The following is a 22,211-nucleotide window of genomic DNA, read 5'->3' as shown; positions in this document are numbered from 1 at the left end:
CACAGAGAATCCCTGGGTGAGATTGCCTGCTCCAATTTCCTGAAGTAGCAGCGATTCGATGAACTCAGTGGGGTTCAGGCCCTCCATGTCTTCCGGAATCCCGAGAATTCGAACATTATTGCGGCGGGCACGTCCCTCCGCGTCCTCGGAGCGAGATTCCAGTCTAGCCACTATTGATTCCAGTTCTTGGACTTTCGCCTTCAGTTCACACGTGTCCTCACTGGTTTCTTGTAGGGAGGCTTCAGTTTTGGTCACCCTTTCCGTCAGGTTGCGGGCATCTTGCCTCATTAGCTGTATGTCTGACCTGATTTCTCCTATCTTATCTTCCATGGAAGTTCGTAGGGCCGCAATAGCCTGCAGGATTTGAGTGTCTCGGGGGTCTGCCACCAGAGTGGGTGTCTCTGTTGGGGGAGTGATCTCCTGCGTTGGTTGCTGCCTTTGCAAAGTCGTTGTGAAGGCGTCCATCGTCACAGTTTTTGATCTGTTCTTCGGAGGCGACATGGCCCGGTTTGGGGGAGCCAGACTTGTATTCCACGCTATGAGCTTTATCCTGTGACCAGAGGTTTGTTTCGGGTGGCCCTTGTTCGGGCGGAATATGGTTTCAGGTCCAGTGCGGATCCAATATCTAACCCGCCGGGCTTTATGAGCTGTGTTTGGCCTCTAGTTTTCGTATTTTGTGCCTCCGGCAGGCGGGGTGGGAGCCCTACCTCTTGGGCACACGTGTGATTATTCAATTCTCCCCAACCGTTAGATGCCTCCGGCGGTCCCGTCTGTTCTTTTGCCCTGGTGAGATCTGTGGCACTGTGGGGCGGTATTTGGGTTAGTAGGGAGCAGTGCAACAGACTGTTGTGGGTTCCCGGATGATGATGATGCGTCCGGCCCCAGCCGCCTAGTCCAGAGGCTCGCCTGGCGTATTACTCAGCCCGCCAAATTTCAGGCATAGAATTACCTTCTGTGAATCCTCCGTATTGTGGGTGCTTTGTGGTACCTTCTACCGGTTACGACAACCAGATGCGGTTCACCTTCAGCCTCCAACCGATGGGACCGTGTTGCGAGGAGTTATCCGTTGATAGCACTCGCGGTCTCCCGACCAGACGACTCGGCGATCCTCTTAACGGGTGCCGGCAGGGGTGGGCACCGAGCGGTCCGCTCCGTCCCTGCTTCAGTGCACCGCTGGGATTCCCCGCTACCTCCTGTGCTTATCCGCCAACTGGGATCTCCTCTCGCGTTCAGTACGTCGTGTATGCACCGAGGTCACAACGCTCGTGCCGGTGTTAGTCGTGCTTCGTTTCGGCTGCTCGCAGAGGGGCCCGAGACGACAGCCACATCCAGCCAGCTCGCCGGCACTCTAGTCCGTCTCACTGTCGCGGCACTCCGTCAGCCTCCGTGCTGGGAGCCGCCATCTTGGGTGCCACCGGGGTGCCTTTTCGATGCTCCGTTTACTGCGTTGCTGGTGCCGATTTTTTCCAGCGACACGGTCAAGTGTGGCAAAAGGGTTCTCCTGCGAGCACGTTGATTTGTGTCTCGGATCTTTTAGTTCAGACGCCGTTATATCGGCCGTTGTAGGATCATGGGCAGGAGCACGGCGGGTTGCTGACTTCACTCCATGCGTGCAGGCCACGCCCCCAACTTACCTGTACTATTGCGGGGAGGGTGGCACTACTGAAAATGGTTGTATTGCCTAAACTGTATTATTTCTTGAACATCCCATTGTGGCCGGGTACCGAGTTCTTCAAGACGCTGAGAGACGAAATTAACAACTTCATGTGGCACGCAGGTGCAGTGAGGCTAAAATGGGACACGCTGACTAGACCCTATGATCGGGGTGGCCTTGCCGCCCCTGACTTTGCGAAATACTGGATTGCAGCTGAGGCACAATTCGCAGTCTACTGGTTTGGGGACGACCCCCCCTCTCCCGCACGTCAAGATTGTATGGCTCTCCGGCGGCACTCACGATGTGCGCTGGCTGGTTCTGCCACCGTGTTGGGGTGGCTCCAGCAGTACCGATCTACTTCCGCTACTGCACTTGCGTGGAGTAAGCTATGGGTACTAGTGGACAACCCTCGACCCTTTCATGGGGTCTACCACTATGGAACTGTCTTCCGACATTCCCCAAAATAGGTAATGGTGCAGCGGACAAATGGGCACTAATGGGATGTGCCATGCTGGGAGATGTCTACGACATGGGATCCGTGATCGAATGGCGAGACTTGCCTAGACCCTTGTGGGAAATGCCATCTACCTGGCTGCAGCATGCTGGTCTGAGACACGCAATCTGTACTACATGGGTAGAGTTCCCCCACACAGCCCCCTGATAAACCCCTGATCGACCTGGTGATGGAGGGTACCTCGGCCTGCGGCCGGGTATCCAGAATATACAACATGCTGCAGAACTGGGCCAACAAACTATTCAAAAACCTGCACGAAGTCTGGGGTACTGACTTGGGTATAGACATTGCCGATGAGACGTGGGAGACAATGTGTTCACAGATCCGCACGGTTAAAATTCCAGATTCTGCCTGTTAAAATTCAAACAGCTGCACAGGTTTCATTACACCACAGCCAGACTTTTTTGTTTTCACTGAAACACTCTTCCCTATGTCCGAGATGTGGCACGGATGGGGGGAGGGGAGTTTATATACACATCGTTTGGGAGTGTCCAAAGCTGCAGGAGTTCTGGGGGGTTGTTTGTGAAGAAATATCTAAAATGTTTGATTGTACGCTTCAACCTGACCCCATGACCTGTTAGTTCCATAAGTTTGATGTGATCCGTCCACGCTTTCACAGACTGGCTAGTCTGCGCATTATACTTGCTCTACAATGTATACTCTTGCTTTGGTTGGGGCCCTCACGCCCCTCTGTGGGGAAGTGGTTACAAGACGTTAAATGGGCCTGTGACCAAGGACACCGTGCCAACCTGTACAGTGCAAACCTGTGGATATATGGCACCCCTTTCGTGGATATCTGCAACAACAACAGAATGAAAAGTCGGCAACTCTTGATGAGATTCGTTGGTTATCCCTACAAATGTAATTGTCTGAACCGTAATTCGTGTGTGTACATAAGACTCAGACCTCTGAGGCGAATGTATGTTTCACCACAGTTGTATGTTATACCACATCAATTTACACTGCCACTTTGATGCTATGCTGTAATGTCAAGCACTCAATAAACAAAGTTAAAAAAAAAGAAATATTAGATTGTTTAATATAGGTGAAGAACATAGCTTGTCCTTCTATTGGTTATGTATTTGCCATGTAAATATGGAAAAGGAACAAGCTTTGGAAACTTGTGTTAACCTTAGGGGACTGCTACTGTTTAGTACCTCTTCCCCATTGAATGGTGTATATTGAAGTTCCTGGAATTCTAAAAAAGTAGATTGTGCCTTTTTAAAAGCCGCAATTGCATGCTTATGTGACACTGGTGTGCCCAACAAAACACTATGCCCTAATTCACAGAAGTGTTTTATAATGGTGGAATCGCATTGGAAAACCCTCTGTGAATCAGGTCCTATGTTTCTTTATCTAGTGCTCTTCAATTGCGTTACCCGACAACTAGCCTCTGGTAAAGATTTCTGATTCCTTCTCTCTTTCTTCATTTTGTTAGTCTACAGGTGCGATCAGCTGCAGCCACCTGTCTGAGAAACATTTTAGCTACAAAGATTGGCAACCAGTTTTGGGATGTGTACAAAAACAAGGCAGATCCCATGCTTGTTTATCTGCAGCCTTTCAGAATGCTGAAGAAAAAGGTCTGTTTACTTTATTTTCTTTTGTTGATATTCTCGAACTACTTAAGTGACAGTTTAAGTTTGTTTGATGGTTGTACCATGCAATTATATTGAGTATCTTTTTTATAATCCTTTCTCATGGTGCCAATGTGGTATTCAAGCAGATCGAAACTGTGTTATGCAAGAGCCCCAGAATAGAGAACAAGGCAATATACACCGTGTGGAGAAGTGGTGCGAAAAAGTGGTAATCCGTGGCTAAGTCTGAGTTTCATCTCTATCATTAGGTAGGAGCTGTTTCGAACATTTCTCCTGCATTGCTATATAGTGCCCACTGCTGCGCGGAGCGAAAAAGTGGTGAGCAGCATTAGCGGCAATGTTTGACATAAGATCCTTCCATTATCAAATATTGCTTGCTAGGTAGTAACTGCTTGATGAAATCGAGATAATTAAATGTGCATGTGGTGAGAACACTTTCCTTGTTTAAACTGCCTTGATCCCCTGAGAGGGAAGGCTGTTTGACCATCAGGCAGATGCAAAATAACCTGCGATAAGTGAAACTGACAGCTTAACTTAATAGCCGTGAGTGACAGAAGCAAATTATGGCTGTCAAGGGATATTCTATGTGGATACTTTTGTATACCTGATGGAGGAAAGGCTGAATTTCAGAACATGCCCCCAGCTTGTAAAAAATACCAATTACGCAGCAACAAACGACTGCTTAGTAACAGTCTTAAGCACGGAAAAGGCAAACGAGAAAAACAAGGCAAGAAAACAGCAGGTGAAGACTAATATTTTTACACAGATACACTGAAAGAAGTTACAGTGCTCAAAGAAAATAAGGGAAGATCACAGCTTATTTGAAAATAGCGGACAAAAAAAGCTCCAATAAAAGAAAAAAGGAGGAGCGAGTAAATCAAAGTGAAAGCCATGATGAAATCTAAGAAGAAGTGAGTATTAAACCTATAGATAATAACTAATTACTAAATGTATGTTTGAGCTTGCAACAGGATCCTTCAAATGTATTGGAAGTGGAGCAAATACATAGATCACGAGGGTGAGCCATCTTCCAGTGTATCAGTTACCTCCTACTTTGGAAAATCTGTCTAAATCACCAAATCTGGGTAAAATAGCAGAAAGCTTATATGCTTCTTCAGCGGTCTACAGCTCATCTTTTTCATCATCAGTATCCTCAGAGGGAGATCACTATCCCAATTCAGAAATGCTCATAATATTAAAAGCTCTGTTAGCCCTATGTAGTACTCTGCACAGAGAGCAACAAACAATTAAAGAAGTCTTGTTATGCCTTGTGGTTGCAGAGCTTGAGGGGGGCTCTCGTGCAGAAAAGGATGATATGAGCAAAGAAACAATAGAAAATCTGGAGATAGAAACAACAGAAGAAACATTGATCATAAGTATTCATGCTACAAGCTCCCCACAGAAGGAAGAGGCTGCTCTGACTGATAATATGACAGGAGGATGCCGAGAATTGGGAAAAACTGATATGAAAGGTGGGAGAGGGAGACTGGAAATAATCGCAATAACCTGCAAAGGAAATATAAATCAGTAAAAGAACAAAATGGAAACTAGAATAAAATTACCACTAGGGCAGTTGCGGGAAAATCCCTCAACCCTGTATCCCTGTCTTTAGCAGCAACCTCAGCGAGTGTGCAGGGAGATTGTGACGTTGTATGATTTAATAACAGCAGAGCATAAGACCTTAGCTTCCTCCTAATTTAAAAAAATCGCAACCTTAAACATTGGAAACATTGCTACATATGGGCAAAGGAAGCGCCACACCTATTGTGGAAAATTAGGAATACTCATATACAAATATGTTCTGCCAATCTACGTAAGCCATAACCAGAACTGATGTTAGGGATGGAAAAACAAGTCGGAGGCAAGAGCATGTTCCCCGGACGGGTAAAATTATGTCTAACCCTTTACATAACACCCTAGAAGAACTAAATGCCTAACAAAAGTATTCAGACTAACTGATCTATATGCAACCTGTAAGAGTCCCTATTTAAATAGAAACAAGGTATTGGCATTATTACATAGATGAGAGCCATTGCAAGTTATTACAGTGGACATAAGATTGGCGGAGATGCCTCAGACACCTTATGAAATTAATTGGGCCACTATACACCCTGTAGCTCCGATAATAACAGAATTAATAATGTATCATGCTCCAAAACTGTACGATATGGGTTACCTGACAGAAAGAAGCCAGGAAGCGAATAAAAAATAAAAAAGCTCCTGAAACCAGCTCAAGTCACAAACACTGAACTGGATTCACGACCAAGGTATTTCAAAGTAATTGTTCAAAAAGTAATCACATTGATGAACTGCGGATTTGGAAGACAGATTAATGAAAGGGATGATATGGAGGAAAATGATTTGTATAGAGAGGCGTGACAAAGTCAAGAAAACATTGAATCTCTGGCAATTCTGTCTTGAACCACGAGAGGATATAATTCTTTTGTTAGTGATACCAAATGCCAAGATATTTTGACTTCATCAGAACTGTTTTAACTTCAGGAAACCTGGATGACTAGTACTTTCAATATAGATTTAGCAAGACAATCAGAGAAAGTAAAGGCTGATCTTCGGGAGGCTTTATGATTGGAATAAAAAGCCCGAGCAAGAGAAGGGAGAGCGTCTACCTGCATTGACTGTTGGCGTTTGCTGCTCATACTTTGCTCTGAAGCCCTGCAGAAGCCCCGCCCACTCCAGGAAGTGTGGGGCTAAAAGCCGCGACCAGGCGCCCTTGCAGCGTTAAGCCCGAGCAAGAGAAGGGCGAGCGTCTACCTGCATTGACTGTTGGCTGTTTGCTGCGTTGCTGCGTTGCTGCCGGGTCGGGCGGTGCTCCCCTGGCGGAACGTAGCGGATCTCTGCAAAGACGCCCGCAGAAAACCACTCCCATCCCTTTTACTTGACAGCCTATGGCAGAAAAGGTGGCCAAAGGCAAAAGCGGAAAATTTGCCGTCCTCCCTACCCCGACAACACAGACTTTGCAATCTGACTCTACCCTACCTGAGGTGACAGGTCCCTGCTTACGGAGTTCAACAAAAAGCATGGCCACCCCTGAGGACACACCCCTCCCCTCCTGGCCGGGAGGTGGGATCTTCTGCGGCAAGGCAGGTGCCTCGCACGACCATCGGACTGGGACCACGTCTGACCGTGGACCGGGAGATTCCTCGCGGTCTTCGTACGCCTGCAACGACTCACTCCCCTCCCCCCCCTGGCTGGCAGCCTCTCGCCGTGTGAGGCGGGCGTCGCGTCGTCCCTTGAAGGAGAGGAAACGCTGTCTGCAAAAGATGAGGAGGCGCCTGCGGGAGAGGAGGGGATACCTGAGGACGCCGCCCTGTCCGCATCTTTTGATCAGTTGTCCTCTGCGAGTGCAGCGTTTGTGACTGTGCCCCCGTCCCTGCCGCCTGCCACGCCACTCTCACCAGGTGAGGGACTGCTGGATCGGGGCGCAGAGGGGGCTACAACGTTCTCATTAAATGCTGGGAACAGCGCGCCGAGACCAACCTACATAACAGTGGTCCCCATCCTGCACCATCCCTGTCCAGTGTTGTCAGAGGAAAGGGTCGAGGTGGTCCCATCCCAGTTGGCAATGTTGGAGGGGGAGAAGCAACACTCAACGGCCAACGAGTGGGTGTCAATCGAACCTGCTCTGTCCGCCGCCATCCCAGGAGACTAGTTACCAGGCAACAACACCAAATCCCTATACGTTTCCGCAAACTCTCTCCTTCAAAAGAAAAAGGGGGCGCTGGCGCGCAGGAAAAGATGCACCCACCTTCGACAAAAATCTGGTCTTAAAGCTCAGCCATCCACGTCTATAAGACTTCTAACATCGATTGAAAAGCCTCAGAAACCCCCCTTAAAGGGGGACATGACACTGCTGGCCCGGAACAACAAGTTTTTTTCCAACTTCCTAAAAAAGAAACTAAATATCCCCGACAAACTCTCGGATGCCGAGATTTTGAAAGCCGTCTCAGACCAAACGTCCTTGGCAAAAAACACTGGGGGGGCCTCCGGTGAGGAACTAGTCATCTCAACAGTCCCTGCACGAGACTCACCTGGCAGCACAAAACCAGACGCTAGAGTCAGATGGCACTTCGGCTCTCCGCGACCCACCGCCTCACCTCTGCTAAAACAGCCAGCCACCATTATCTGTAATGAAGAGGCAGAGACCACTGTGCTGTCTCCAACGCGCCCTACTACGCTCCCGAAGGCCTTTTCAAACTCAGGACCACAAGTCGGAGGGCCGGCTGCCCCTTATCTCTTCCCGCGGGAACACCATCTCCACCTGCCTCGGCCCTGAGGAACCCGGCTCCTCAGCGATCTTCGGTGGAAGTTTTGGACGGATCGAGGAATTATGAGTGTCATCCGCTCGATCTGTCTTCGCCAGTACGAGGGTCCCACATGAAAGACCTTGGACCCGCTAATCTTCCGCAAGTACCCCTTTCCCCTGGGGAGACCGCGGGGGAACAGCAGGGAGGAACTGTGGACCCGTTCCAAACCCCGGCAGCTCCAGTCCTCGACACCAGAGGCACTTACAGGTCGGGCACGGGCCTGGCTTCTTCGGCACCCGCTAGCTTTGCCACAAGAGGAGCTCCAACACAGTCCCAGAACTGTGACTCCCAAACTCCATCCAGCCCCATGAGTACTCGCCGTTTTAGCGAGCTTCCAGGAAATGCCCCCAAAGACTCTCCGGCGAAAAAGACAGACTTAAGACTAATTATGTCTATGGTAACATTGGCTCTTACCCCATTCTGTAAATTGTACGAGTCGATAAACGACTCGTTGAAAGATCACATCTCCATCATAGCTATGATGAATAGCCGTCTGATCTTCTTGGAGGGATACATAAACGCACTAAACAGCAAAATGGAAAAACGCCAAGCAGTCGAAGAGCCAGCGCAAGCCCAGGCCCTAGTATCTAACAACAGAAGCGTGCCTTCCATGGTTCCGACACGAGTCACAGTGGTTGATTCCAGCTCCCAGACCCCACCCTCCTGGTCGACCCCCATATCAAAGGAACAAAGGGAAGTATCGGGGTCAGGCCCCACAGGCCGGGGAAATACTGGGTGCAAAGTGACGACAGCAGCCGCGAACTCAAATGGGGCTATTAACAACCAAGTTATCCTTATCTAGATTGCGACCAGATGCTTACACCCAAAGAAAAGGCAAAAATACCTGAAAATAAAGGATTTGCTATCTTTGAAAATCAGAAAACAAACAACAATTTAGCCTCCTCACAACCTAGTTCCTCTAGCAAGGCTACGCTTACAAAGGAAGGGGGCCCTCGCATTTGGACGGAGACACCCCCGCACACCGAATCACCGGCAAGCTCTGCCCGTCGGAAAACCCCAAACCAGGAGGGAGGGGGAATCATCGCAAGCAGCACCTCCGCACCTAAGGCCGGTGAACTGGAGGTGGACGGGGACTTACTCAACCTCAGCGTTTATCCGCTGTCAGACGATCATGAGGACAGTAGTCAATCTCTACACACGGAAGAAGAGACTTCACCTTTCCAGACCCTAGAAAATCATTGCAAGAAGCTTATCAAGAAGTCTAGCTGGGGACCAGTACAGTCCAGAGGTATTCCCCAGGAACTCATAAAACATTCACTCAAAAGAGGGGGTGAAAGCCCTCCAAGTCTGATTCATACTTCACCCCAACGGAGGGCAGAGAAAACTGCCTCCTCTCCCACACCCTGCAATGTTTCTTCACAGAGATGGGTGCATGCCGCTCGGACCAAACGGCTATCTGGAACACTAAGGCACACGGAATCCATTAACACGGGAAACAAGACCAGAAATGGCACTAAAGCAAGCCCAAAACAGGTTCTGCGAAGATATGTCCCTCGTCCTAAAACGGAACGCACCTTTAAGATAGAACAACTGCCGGACAACAAAAAATACATAGAACTGAACCAAGGTTTTGTGACCAACTTTTTAAATGTGTGCCGTCGCTCAGACGAGTGGACACAAAAGACATTTTTCTGGTAGAACCCTTCCATGAAGGCAAAACCGCAAATGCCTACCTCTACGTGCCCACTAATTGGGCAAAAACCAAGATCTCAGAGGCAGCCGAAAACTTGTTGAAGCTGGGGTTCGACTTGTTAAACTCGAAGAGAGCGTGCCTTCCACTACATCTGATCAAATCCCAGAAGCGGCCAGGACTCAAAAATTCTGTGTCACTACGAACTTAACCAGCAAACAAAAATTGCCTCAGATGACAACGGACTCAACGCGCCTGGATCAGCAAGGCAAAAATAAAGAACTAAACGACTTGGACTGCCACACACAGGGTTCCCACCCGAGACCATATCCTTTGTCTGACATCTCTCCAGCCCAAGTAAAGTCAAGAAGCGACAGCGCGTATAGAGATCCACTTGGAACAGAAAGATTTCCGGTTGGCCCCAAGGCTGAAATTCAACTCACTGTTACTCAATCCCTTAACTCAAAGGCCCCAGAGCTCCGACAAACCAGCAAACAAGCGACACTGGCGCAACTATGGGCCTGGATACCGAAGGCCCTTACGCTCAACAAGAACAAATAGCAAAGCGCGAAGCACCCCACCGCACAGCTTTCCACCAGAGCAATCAGGGGAAACAGAGAGTTGTCGTTGGGGTCATGGAATACGAGAGGTTTCCTGCATTTGACAAAGAAAGGGGACATAAACCTTGGGCGTTTCGATATCATCTGCCTGCAAGAATCTTGGATGACCGAACGTCCCTCGATGGATGGATACAATGTAGCTTGTGCCCTGGCGACAAAAGGGATCTTCGGTCGCCCCTCTTCCGGTCTGATTACAGCTATCAGCAGTGGCTGGGGACTACACCTCAAGAAAATACTGCGATCCACTACACATCTTCTCGCAACGGAGCTAAGTTGGGTGTGGCCTTCTGAAGTTCTGGGCTCTTTTACCCAGCATCCAACGTGTACTGGAACCCTGCAGTTATGAGTGACATCTCTTTTATAGCATTGACCAGACAGTCCATCGATGAAGCTATTGTAAACTATCCAGAAGCCTCGCTGATTCTCTGTGGTGACTTGAATGCCACCTGGCCGCCGTAAGAAGCAAGCTGCGTCCCTCCATCTCCTGCCACACCAAGAAAAGTACGCAGTTCCAAGTGGCAGTCACTGATGTCCTCAAAAGATCTACTCTGCGCCGGCGACCTATTCCCGAGAGCAAATAGACCACCGACCTGACAGAGGGGGAATTCGAAAGCGGATATCGACCATATTTTTGTTAGCAGACATCTGGCAGCTCTAACAAACTCGTTTGAAGTCCTCAAGTCTACGGCTAGTGACTACAATCTGTTGGTCCTGAAGTGGAAGACTTGTCCAACAGACAAACTATATATGCTTGCTCAAGTGGAGTCCAATACCCAAAAAAAACGCCTCAAACTATTTGTGTCCTCCATCCTGAAGATCACGCAACTCTACCAAAAAGCAGAAAACGATGATTGTCAACAGAAAGACCTACTATTACCAGATTATCAACCCCTTCTGGTACCGTACACATCCTCGCAAAACAACTCCAGACGCAGCAGCAAACCTTTTACTCATGAGTACAGCAGAGAACTGGTGGAGAAAAGACGCTTGGTGAGGAAAGCGAAAAGACAGCTCCGCGACCACCCATCATTAGAAAACCAAGTCCATCTCAAAAGGTCTCAGTCAACCTACAAATCTTGGATCAGACAACACCGTACAAACTTATACCAACAGGACGTGGAAGCTATGCTGAAGTTGGTCTGTGGCCATCACCCGCGAGAATTCTGGTCTCTCTTAAGATCTACATCTGCTTCTTCGGAGGAATCTCCGACAAATCCAATTAGTGAGGAAGGCTGGATGAACTTCTATAGAATGCTTTTTCAGTCTCCCTCGGCGTCAAATCTCTTGGAGACCAGCACCAAACTGAAACCCTGGTTGGATCTGAGTGACGAAGTGGAGATAATCAAAGTACTTCATAAACTAAAGCCATCTGGAGCTCCCGGTCCGGATGGTATTACCAACTTTGATCTCAAAGTAAACCCAAAAGAATGGTCTACATTGATAAGTGCAATCTTTAAAAGATGCAAAGAATCCAGGCATATTCCATCCTCATGGACCACGTCGATTGTGGTGCCACTATTCAAAAAGGGATGTAAAGAGGACCCGAAGAACTACCGCCCCATAGCATTGTTGGATACCATCGGTAAAGTCTTTGGGGTGTTACTTTTACAACACTTTCAGCTGTGGGCACTGCATGCTCCGTGTGCTGACCTGTTTCAAACGGGGTTCACGAAAAACAACGGCACGGCAACCAACATCATGTTCCTAAGTGCTCTAAAGAGCAAAGTCCTCGAAGGAGGGCCACAAGTTTTCCTGGCGTTTGTCGATCTGGCGCAAGCCTTTGACCAGGTGAATAGAGCGACTCTGTGGGAAAAACTGAAACACTGGAACTGCCCTACAGAATTCGCGCAACCTATCCGAGCGCTACATCAAGACACCAAGATGCGAGTGAGGCTGAATCAAGCTGGCCTGTTATCGGCAGAAATCCCTGTGGGAAGAGGAGTGAAGCAGGGCTGTCCATTAGCCCCGGCTCTTTTCATTGCATACCTTGGTGACTTCAAAGACTCCGAGTCATCTATCCACGCATTCCCCCGTCTATGGGGGAGCAGAAAACAACCAGGCTTCTATACGCAGATGACCTGATCCTAATGGATATGACCCCGATTGGCCTGCAACGCCAGTTAGACAATTTGGCTGTTTACATTGGAGCTAACACCCTCACTATCAACGCAACCAAAACCAAGATATTAGTTTTGGAAAAATCAAAACGTCCAAAAGAAAAACTGTCCTGGTACCTGGAGGGGGTCGCATTAGAAAGAGTGGATTTCTTTAAATACCTGGGAGTCACCCTTGATTGCTCCAGCATCAACTCAACTCAGCAGTCCACTCTTATGGACAAAGCAAAGAAACTGGCGGCACAAGCCCGTGCTCTGGACAGGAAATTCGGATTTTTTTCCCTGTTACCGATTGTCTGAAGCCCTTCCACACACGCCAGCCCACTTGTCGGTGAAGTTAGAGGGCTACTTCTGGCGCACGGTATTAGGTCTACCAAAATCAACATCTGCGCTATTACTTAGACAAGAGCTCGGCCTTCTCTCTTTGTTTGGCACCACAGAGATAAAAAGTATGATGCTGTACAGAAAAACGTTGCTTCTGGACTGTCCGCACCTATTAGCTATTATATGAGCAGAAACTTTGGGTGCACGGTGTAGCGTGTTAAAATCTTGGGAAGCAGCATGCAAACTGAAACTGCAGGAAATCCACGCGTCGAAGGCCGACCTTATTTGACACCCAAAAAAAATAAAAAGGAAAATGGGAGAGCTCAACTGGACCAAAACTTTGGACAATGCAGCAAAGGCAAAATCAGCGAGCCACCTTGCACCTTATCAAAATGAACTAAACGTTCTCCCAAACTATTTGAGTAAATTTCCCAGGAAACCAGCCAGCAACTTATTTTTGCAAGCATGCTTAAATCTCCTGGAAACTAAGGAGATCCTAAAATTTAGAGGATTAAGCACCTCAGACGCATGCCGGTTCTGAAAAAACAAAGAAGTGGTTCAAACTATACGCCACCTACTACTAAACTGTCCAGGAACAAAGGAAATAGGCGAGAAGTTCCTGCTACCACATCTTTCAGCATCTTACACTAAGGAAGAGGACCTGTGGTGGAGTCGCTTGATGGGCGGAGAGAGGACTACTTGGACAATTGCCACCACACAGACTCTGAAACACATTTTGTCTTTGTGATATCAAAGCTTGTTTTTTTTGGTTCTTTATCAACTAAACTCTTATTACGAGTACTGCGAGGTCAACTTAGACCGCCCTCGGTAGCTATGCCTCTCTTTTCTTCACTCTTCTTCTCTCTCTTCCTTTTGTTCTTCTCTTGTCTCTCTTCTTTCTCTTTTTTCTTTGTCTAATTGGATTTTCTGGAGAGCGCTGTACATACGTCTTACTTCATCTACTTTTTTCTACAGTTTCTTCTTTTCGCAGTTTCTTCTTCAACATTGTTTGTAAAAATCATTAAATTGATTAAATCAACTAAATACATAAAAATAAAAAAGCCTACTATTTATGGGACAAGTGAAAAATATACATTTTCAAAATGTACTGACAGCTGAATTTACTTTAGGATGTAGTATTAATCAAAATGAAATCCTCTTATTTAATGTGTAAAACCTGCCTGGTAATGCTTCTTTGGGGCAAATAATAGAGACTATTATTTTGGTTGTAGAGGAATGGCTGACTAATAATCCCAGAGGCTGTTTCTTATTGAATGATCGTTGTGTCATGAAACAGAAATGTCCAGTGAAATGTGGAGCAATAGATAGGACATCCAAGTGGCCAGTGCAGCCAAAATTGATTGGGGCAAATGAAGAAAATAGCTTGCCTTTATTAATGGCCCTCTATAATTTGTTGCAACTATATTAAACAACTGAACACAATGGTCCTACATTATACACCTGGACCAACGGGCAAACTGCCTCTTGGATTGACCATGTATTGCTCTCGCATGACATGTTCTATCGCATTGCCAATTTTTGTTCAGTGCCCACGCCCTCAAGTGATCATGTTGTGATAAAACCTTCCCTCAGAATGACATTTAAGGAATATAGACAAGGTTCAGCTGGCAAATTTGAGATCGTAGTGACAGGCAATAGAATTAAATGGTAAAAAACAAAAGCTATGGAATTGAATAAAACATTCCTTGAACTGCTCCATGCTGGATCCTCCCATAGTGGAAATAGCTTGAAACTCTGAGGAGTGTGTGGAAAGAATCCTTTTGAAAATGGAAGGAAAACATGGTATTCTCGGCCAGAAAAAGTCAATGATATTGTCATCTCAAATTTGGAAGATACAACTACAAATGGCCATTAAAGACGCACTTGTATCCCAAAGGGTTTGTGAGGAAATAAAGGGAACGATTACCCATATTAAAACCCAATACAAGAATTAGCGAGCATCCATGAGGGATCTACTATTACAGCACAATGCCAAATGATGTGTTAAGGCTCTACGCCATTTGGGCACAAAGCAGTTTTGGTCAGTAATAAAGGTTAGTTCTTGCCCCAATGCCGCAAACATTGAAATTAATCCAGTAGCTGAAGCCACCTGGGCTAAATATATAACAACCATATATATAAAAAGCTTTTCTCATACACTGTTAAAAGAAAATGACAAATCTGTTGTGGTTATGGATCTTTTTGAATTTTCGATTGAGGACATAGAAGAAGTTATTAATAAATAAAAGTCCTCTAGTGCACCTGGCCCAGATGGGCTGACAAACATAGTAATTAAGTGACCCTAAGAATTGGGCACTGTTTACTTATAGGATTGTTAGAACTATTTTAATTACTGGGCAGAGCCCTATTAGTTGGACTAGGTCTATTCTCATTCCCATATTTAAAAAGGATAGTCGAGTAGAACCTGGAAACTATCGTCTGCTGGCCATGAATAATACGATGGCTACGATATTTCGCTACTTTCTATTAGTGAAGGTTAACTCATGGATTCAAGAAGATGACAATTCTTGGTATGCAGCAAACCGGATTCAGGAAGGGTTTTGGTACGCTGGTTTATCTTTGGACCCTTACGTTCCTGATCTGTAATGGACACACCGCTTTATGTCTGCTTTGTTGATTACAGCGGTGCCTTTGATACTATAAATAGAGAGATCCCTTGGTCAAAATTGGTGAGTTAGGGATTATACCCCAGTATAATTTATTTAATCAAATCTCTATATTTTAACACTACTTTAACACTACTTTCCAAATAATGGTAAATCATGAAGGTACATTGAGCCCGGATCATGGGTTAAAACAGGGCTATTTGTTACGCTCACCTGGTATCCACGGGGACGCCACCCAGCCCTGGTTGGATGATTTGCACTCTCGAACCCTCTCCCGGTCCCTTGGTAAGGCCTCTGGTTAAAGATGGGTCTGCAATATAGGAGAGCTGGATTCAATACCAGATTGTCTTTGTTTTCTCACCTCCCTTGGCCTCAACTCCTTCCTGCCCCTTGGGCCCTCTCCTCAGCTTAATATTGTAGAAGGTGGATTCTCCGTCCTGCTCCTCGTGGCAGGGGCGCATAGATGTGGGGTGCGAGCAGTGACCAAGTTACTTCACTGGTGCAAGCCCCCACCCCATGGGAATCCCGGCCTGCTGCGACTCCGTAGGTTTGCTGCTTTACAGTCTTTATATGCAGTTCTTATGTTCCGCTTAGTTTGAATAATAATGTCTTGCTTCTTTCCTTTTAGGTATGGAAAGGTATTTTGGAGTTGTCATGCAGTTGGAGGATGAGCATGGGCCGGTAGGCGAAAGCGCGGTGTGCGCGATGCTGTCCGGTGAGTAATGCGCAATGTTCAGGGCTGTTTCGCCTTTTATATTGCTAACCTGACCAGGAGATGACTACCCAGGTAAGAATTGTGTGGCTTTCTTCATTCGGAAGGAAATGTGAGTAAACGCATACTAACACTGTCTTTCGTTCTCCTCTTTCCAGTTTATGGTATTCCAGGATCCATGCGGTGCCAGATGATGGAGTTCGTACCTTCAGGTCAGTGGAACTGAAGTCGACGATGGATTGAAGACAGGATACTGTTCCTGGTAAGTTTCGTAGTGTTCTTTCTCTCGCTGCAGGTCCTTGGTTTCAGGTAAACTGGCATCAAAGAACTGGACATGGTGAGCGTTACGCTGCCCACAGCAGAATAACGCAAAGCATGTTCTGCTGTTTGGGTGTGGTTTAAATAGTCCCAGGTAAAGTAGTCCAGGTAGAATAGTCCCAGGCCTGCCACACCCAAAGTAGTCCAGGTAAAGTAGTCCCAGCCCTGCCACACCCAAAAGACTAGACCACATAGTTCAGTTCCTTGTAACTGAGCTATATATGTGCCTCCATGTTGGCTGAACCCCCCCAAGTTAAATAGTTCCAAGTAAATAGTCCCATTCTAATGTTGGTTTTCATGATGGTTATGAGCCTGGCGCCAAAGGCGCCTGGACTGACTCCAAGAGAGTCTTGGATGAGGTTTTAAGGCCTTTGACCTGGCCCTAACTGGAAGGCTGACTTGCCAGTGAGGGCCATGGGCAAGGGTCATGACACTATACTCTGGCTCCAGTCCTGTTTAATGTATATTTGGTCAATGTGGGAAAAGCATTGACCAATTATTATAATTTTCCACAAGCCTTTGGTGTGGCTTGCATATGCGGATGATATTGTTCTGCTTGACCACACCAAGGTTGGGCTCCAGCATAGACGTATGGCACTAAAACAACATGCAGAGGATAATGGATTAGTAATTAATCATGCAAAATCAAAAACTATGACTATTAATATCAGCAGAAAGAAAAGATGTGATAACACATGGAAATTGAATGCGGAACCCATTGAAGTAGTTACAAAATATACTTATCTGGGTGCCCGCATTACAAATACCTTGAGTACAGATGTACTTGATGCAACTGTAATGGCTAAGACTCAAAATAAATTCTCACTCCTAAAAAGATGCATCTCCCACCATGGCCACCATTCGATACAGGTACTTTTAACAGTTTATTGGTCCAGCATAGTCCCTAGTGCACTATATGGTCTCAAAATGTTTACCAATAACGAGACCACATGGTTGTCGCAATTAGAAGGAAAACCTTAGCGGCCTAAATTGCCCTTTCCCCAGACCACACCGATTGAGGCAATACAGTGTGAACTAGGGCTGACCTCAATGATGGTTCAAAGAAAAATTGCGGCAGGTATTCTAATGCTGAAAGTTCTGTCTACTCAGGAGAAGGAGCATTCCTTATACTTGGTTTTTAGTAAACTATGGATAAAAGAAACACCACCGTGAGCAATAGGCTTATGGATAAAGGAAGCCAGAGGTTCTTTGATGATATTATTTTGAAATAAGTTAACCCATAAATGTAGGGGTTGATATTAAGGAGTTAAAAGATAAATCCTTGGTCTGGGACAGGGACAATAATATGATGCAATTAAGGCAAAAGATCTCTATGAGCAACTATGTCAGACAAAGCTTTAGGGTTAATGCACCATATATGTAATCTAATTAAAATAAATAACATTAATACCAGACGATTCATGTTACAGCGAACAGTTGCCAACTATGGTCTGTTTGGGGGCCAGGACAGAAATTCACCTAATACAAAGAATACGTAGAATCTGTAAGAGTGAGGTGGAAACCTCTCGTCTATTAACAAGATGCTAGACATAGAGGGAGGTATACAGAAAAAGATATGTGGACCTATTTGAATATTGATCATTTGGAGCTAAGTCAAACATTGGCCTATATATACTTCGGCGTAAATCTGGTCCTGAGTTTGAGTTAATTATGTGTGGCTACATTTGATGCGTTTCATACAAAATTGTGAAATATGAGACATGATTTTTTAAGATTGGAAATACATGAAAAAATATTTTTACTCTGATATACAATTGTCTTTTTTCAATAAGGAATGATTTAATAGCCTTTTATAATATCAATACTTGCTTTTAAGAATTGGCAACATTTTGTACATTGAAAATTGTAAATTGTAATTACTATCAATTTTTTTATAATGTGATTATTTGCACTGTGTTCATAAAAAATAAAAGAAATATACACCCCTGCTGTGAATGTCTGCCTTTGATTGGAAATCTGGGGCAACCTTCAATAGCATATTATGAGCCAGCAAAATGTCTCAAATAATGCCAGAAAGTAATTTGGGTAGGATATATGATATGATAGTTTATTTATAGAGCACCTATACACAATGTGTTTCAAAGCGCTTCAGGGAGGGAACAAGGGAGAATGCAAAATATTCCTACAGGCCATGAACAAAAGAATGTGAAATAACTATCATACTCAGCCTAGCGACATTTCTGATCGAGCAAGTGCTAATACACAGAAGGAAGGGAATGGAAACAGACAGGCGAATACTGTACTAGGCCTGACAACATTTCTGGTACAACCAGAGAATTACACGAGGTGAGAGAGAGGGGAGGATAAAGGAGGTAGAGGAGCAAAACAAGCGACTATCATACTAGGCCTGACGACATTTTGGATAGTGCTGGGGGGGAAGGGGAAAACAAGTAAGGAAAATGGGGGAGTAGACAAATGATTGTAACTATCATACTAGGTCCAGGGGCCATTCAGATAGAGTAAGTGCATAGAAAAAAGTAAGGGAGGGGGGAGGAGAGGGAGAGAAATGGGAAGGGAGAGGATAAGAGAACAGAGAATAAAACAGTGAAAGAGGAGAGAAGCAGAAGGGAGAGCAAATAGAGTTGCAGGGGTCAGTGAAACACACAAAGTTGTATGGGAACACAAAATGTAGCCAAGGATTCACAGCGATTGTGGGCACAGCATGATTCAGGGCCAACCTGGGCGCAATCCAGGGAGGGCCGCCATGAAGGTTGAGGCACTAAAGTCAAAAGTGTTAAAAAAGTCAAATCGAAGCATTGGCAGCAGGTCGGAGATGGTGAGAACCAAGTGAGTCAAGACACTCATGCAGTGCGAAGGAGAAAGCGGGGGAGGGAGGTGGAAGAAGGGAGACAGGGGAAAGGGGCAGCTGGAAGGGAAAGAGCAGGAAAGAAAAGGGGGAGGGGCAGCAAACATCACATGGCAACAGAGGGGTGGGGGGGACAGCTGAAAACAGCACGGGGCAACTGAGGTGTTGAAGGACAGCAGAAAACTTCACGGGGCAACAGAGAGGGTGGGAGACAGCAGAAAACCTCCTGGGACAACAGAGAGGGTGGGGTGCAGCAGAAAACATCACGTGCTAACAGAGGGGTTGGGAGGACAGCAGAAAACATCACAGGGCAACAGAGGGGTGGGGGGACAGCCGAAAACATCACAGTGCAACAGAGGGGAGGGGGACAGCAGAAAACAGCACAGGGCAACTGAGGGGGTGGAGGATAGGAGAAAACTTCACGGGGCAACAGAGAGGGTGGGAGACAGCCGAAAACCTCCTGGGGCAACAGAGGGGGTGGGGGGACAGCAGAAAACATCACGGAGGGGGTGGTGGGACAGCAGAAAACATCACAGGGCAATGGATGGGGTGGGGGGACAGCAGAAAACATCACAGGGCAACAGAGGGGGTGGGGAGACAGCAGAAAACATTACTGGGCAACAGAGGGGGTGGGGGCACAGTAGAAAACATCACGTGGTAACAGAGGAGTTGGGAGGACAGCAGAAAACATCATAGGGCAACAGAGGGGTGGGGGACAGCTGAAAACATCACGTGGTAACAGAGGGGTGGGGGACAGCAGAAAACAGCACAGGGCAACTGAGGGGGTGGAGGACAGCAGAAAACTTCACAGGGCAACAGAGTGGGTGGGAGACAGCCGAAAACCTCCTGGGGCAACAGAGGGGGTGGGGGACAGCAGAAAACATCACAGGGCAATGGAGGGGGCGGGGGGACAGCAGAAAACATCACAGGGCAACAGAGGGGATGGGGAGACAGCAGAAAACATCACTGGGCAACAGAGGGGGTCGGGGGACAGCGAAAAACATCACAGGGAAACGTTTTATATAATAAAAACATTGTGGAGTTTTCTTATGTAGAGCTCCGTTCCTCCTGCATCTAATTTCAGTAATAATAAGTGTTATCCCCCAATTTAATGGTGCAAAACCCTTCATAGCCACAGTGGTCCTACGAGTGAAATAAGTCATTAACGTGATGCACTCTCCCCTAGACATCAAAAAAACAATGTAATCCCACTACATGCCTTGAATTTAACATTCAAGATAGCATCGCACTCTTTCTTAAAGGGCACTTGAATTTTGTCTTGCTCACTTCCATTTTTAAAAGTGCGGTATGTTTTTTATTTGGATGCATTTAATGTTTTTTTTATTATTTAATGCATATTCTCAATAAAACTAAATTCATAAGCCTGCGGATGCTGTAAAAACAATTGAATTTAGTTGCGTTTGCATGGACACCTAATAGTATTGTTTTTTTATTTGTGTGTGTCTACATAAGTACATATATGTTTCTAATGGATAGTGATCTCTGTGAAGGCATCATGAACCAAGACAGACTACAGATTCAAAGTCACAAATAAAATGGTTTATTAACTCAAATGTCAAGAGGGTTGAAGGCCTAATTTGCCCTATGCTAAGGTTGGAGCTCCCTACCTGAATGAAAGTTTGAGTCTGAAAGTCCAACTTAAGTCTGTGTCCAAAACCTATCCTTGCCTCAACTAAAGCTAAACAATGTGTAGGGCTATCAACAATAAAATAAATGGTGATCAAACTAAGTTCTGAGCTGCATCCAGCTCCTAGCCTCCTTTTCAGCTCCCCTTCTCCAAGTTCAAGAAGCTTTTACAAATCCTTGGGGTTCTCTTCCCCAAGTTCAGGGCAACACAGTTGAGGGCTCCGTCCTCAAGACAGCATTGATGTGTGTAAGGGTGACCCCAATTATAAGGGTAGTTCATTGTGCTTTATAGTTTAAACAATAACTACCCTCTTTTAGTGCCTGCCCATGTCTGTGTATATAATTATATTTTCATAAAAACGCCTTCACAGTGCCCCTCCTCCCCTCATTATAACACCTAAAATTCAAAAGAAGTCTTGCCTAAATCTAAAGCGCTTGGGGGTGCTGGAGGACCCTAGTTCGTTCCCAACAAGTTAATCAAATCTCAGGGTTCTCTTTTCCAAGACTTCAACATATCCATTTGTACGTAGTCCTTTAATGTTCATCACAACTCCAGATAAACTTGACACTCCTTCTGGATTAAATTAACGGTTCACTTGAATTACTCCTTCTTGGTTTACTTCCACAATGTCTTTTGCTTTCACAATTGGGGGTTCCCTGGTTTAGGCGCAATTGTCAGACCACACAGTTCACCCATTACAGGTCACGCAACCAGGAACCCTAGGCTCTAAAGCCCACACACGTTGTTCTATATCTGCCTCTGTGTACAGATTCACATTCACTTAGCTTCTCCTTGTCAGCCGCTTGGCTTTATGTGCAGGTTCACACTCACTTGGATTCTCCTGATTAGCCTCTTGGCTTTGCCACAATGCGTGTCACATCCTCTGTCAGTCTTTGGCCTCTCGGCACTGTATTCAGGCATACGGTTCATAATGGGGTGGTTTTATTCCTTCCCCACCTTTCTGTCATGCTCTTCCTGAAACTCCCACACTTGTTCTCGTATTTCGCATTCTGCTTTCAAATGGGCACTTTTGCATTTATCTTTAATCAGAGCGTAGCTTTGCCCAGAACGTTTTTATTCAGTTCGGTATTCAGTATTTGCTTAACATCTCTTTCTCAAGTGTTCATTACATCAATTGTATTTCAACAAACCAATCGTCAGTATTTTCAATTCATTCAGTATTAAAAAATGGTCAATATTTCATTCGGGACTTTGTCCCATTACTTTAACTCACTCAGCATTCACATATTACTTGTTTCAGTCCGTTTGACATTCTCATATG

General features: G+C 46.0%; 1 protein-coding gene across 2 annotated transcripts in view; it reads left to right on the top strand.

The window, feature by feature from the left end:
• ATM (ATM serine/threonine kinase) overlaps positions 1–22,211 on the top strand; it is a 3,046,976-nt gene that overhangs the window by 1,912,984 nt on the left and 1,111,781 nt on the right. For both annotated transcript variants that reach the window (XM_069640412.1, XM_069640413.1), the window contains one exon: positions 3,607–3,748. In XM_069640412.1, the coding sequence (XP_069496513.1) occupies positions 3,607–3,748 (142 nt within the window). The remainder of the gene's footprint in view (positions 1–3,606; positions 3,749–22,211) is intronic.

Source organism: Ambystoma mexicanum, chromosome 7q (genome assembly GCF_040938575.1).
Source record: "Ambystoma mexicanum isolate Mex_15411 chromosome 7q, UKY_AmexF1_1, whole genome shotgun sequence".
Classification (NCBI taxonomy): Eukaryota; Metazoa; Chordata; class Amphibia; order Caudata; family Ambystomatidae; genus Ambystoma; species Ambystoma mexicanum.
The sequence above is the reverse complement of the archived record's forward strand: the minus strand, read 5'-3'. Positions and strand labels throughout refer to the sequence as shown.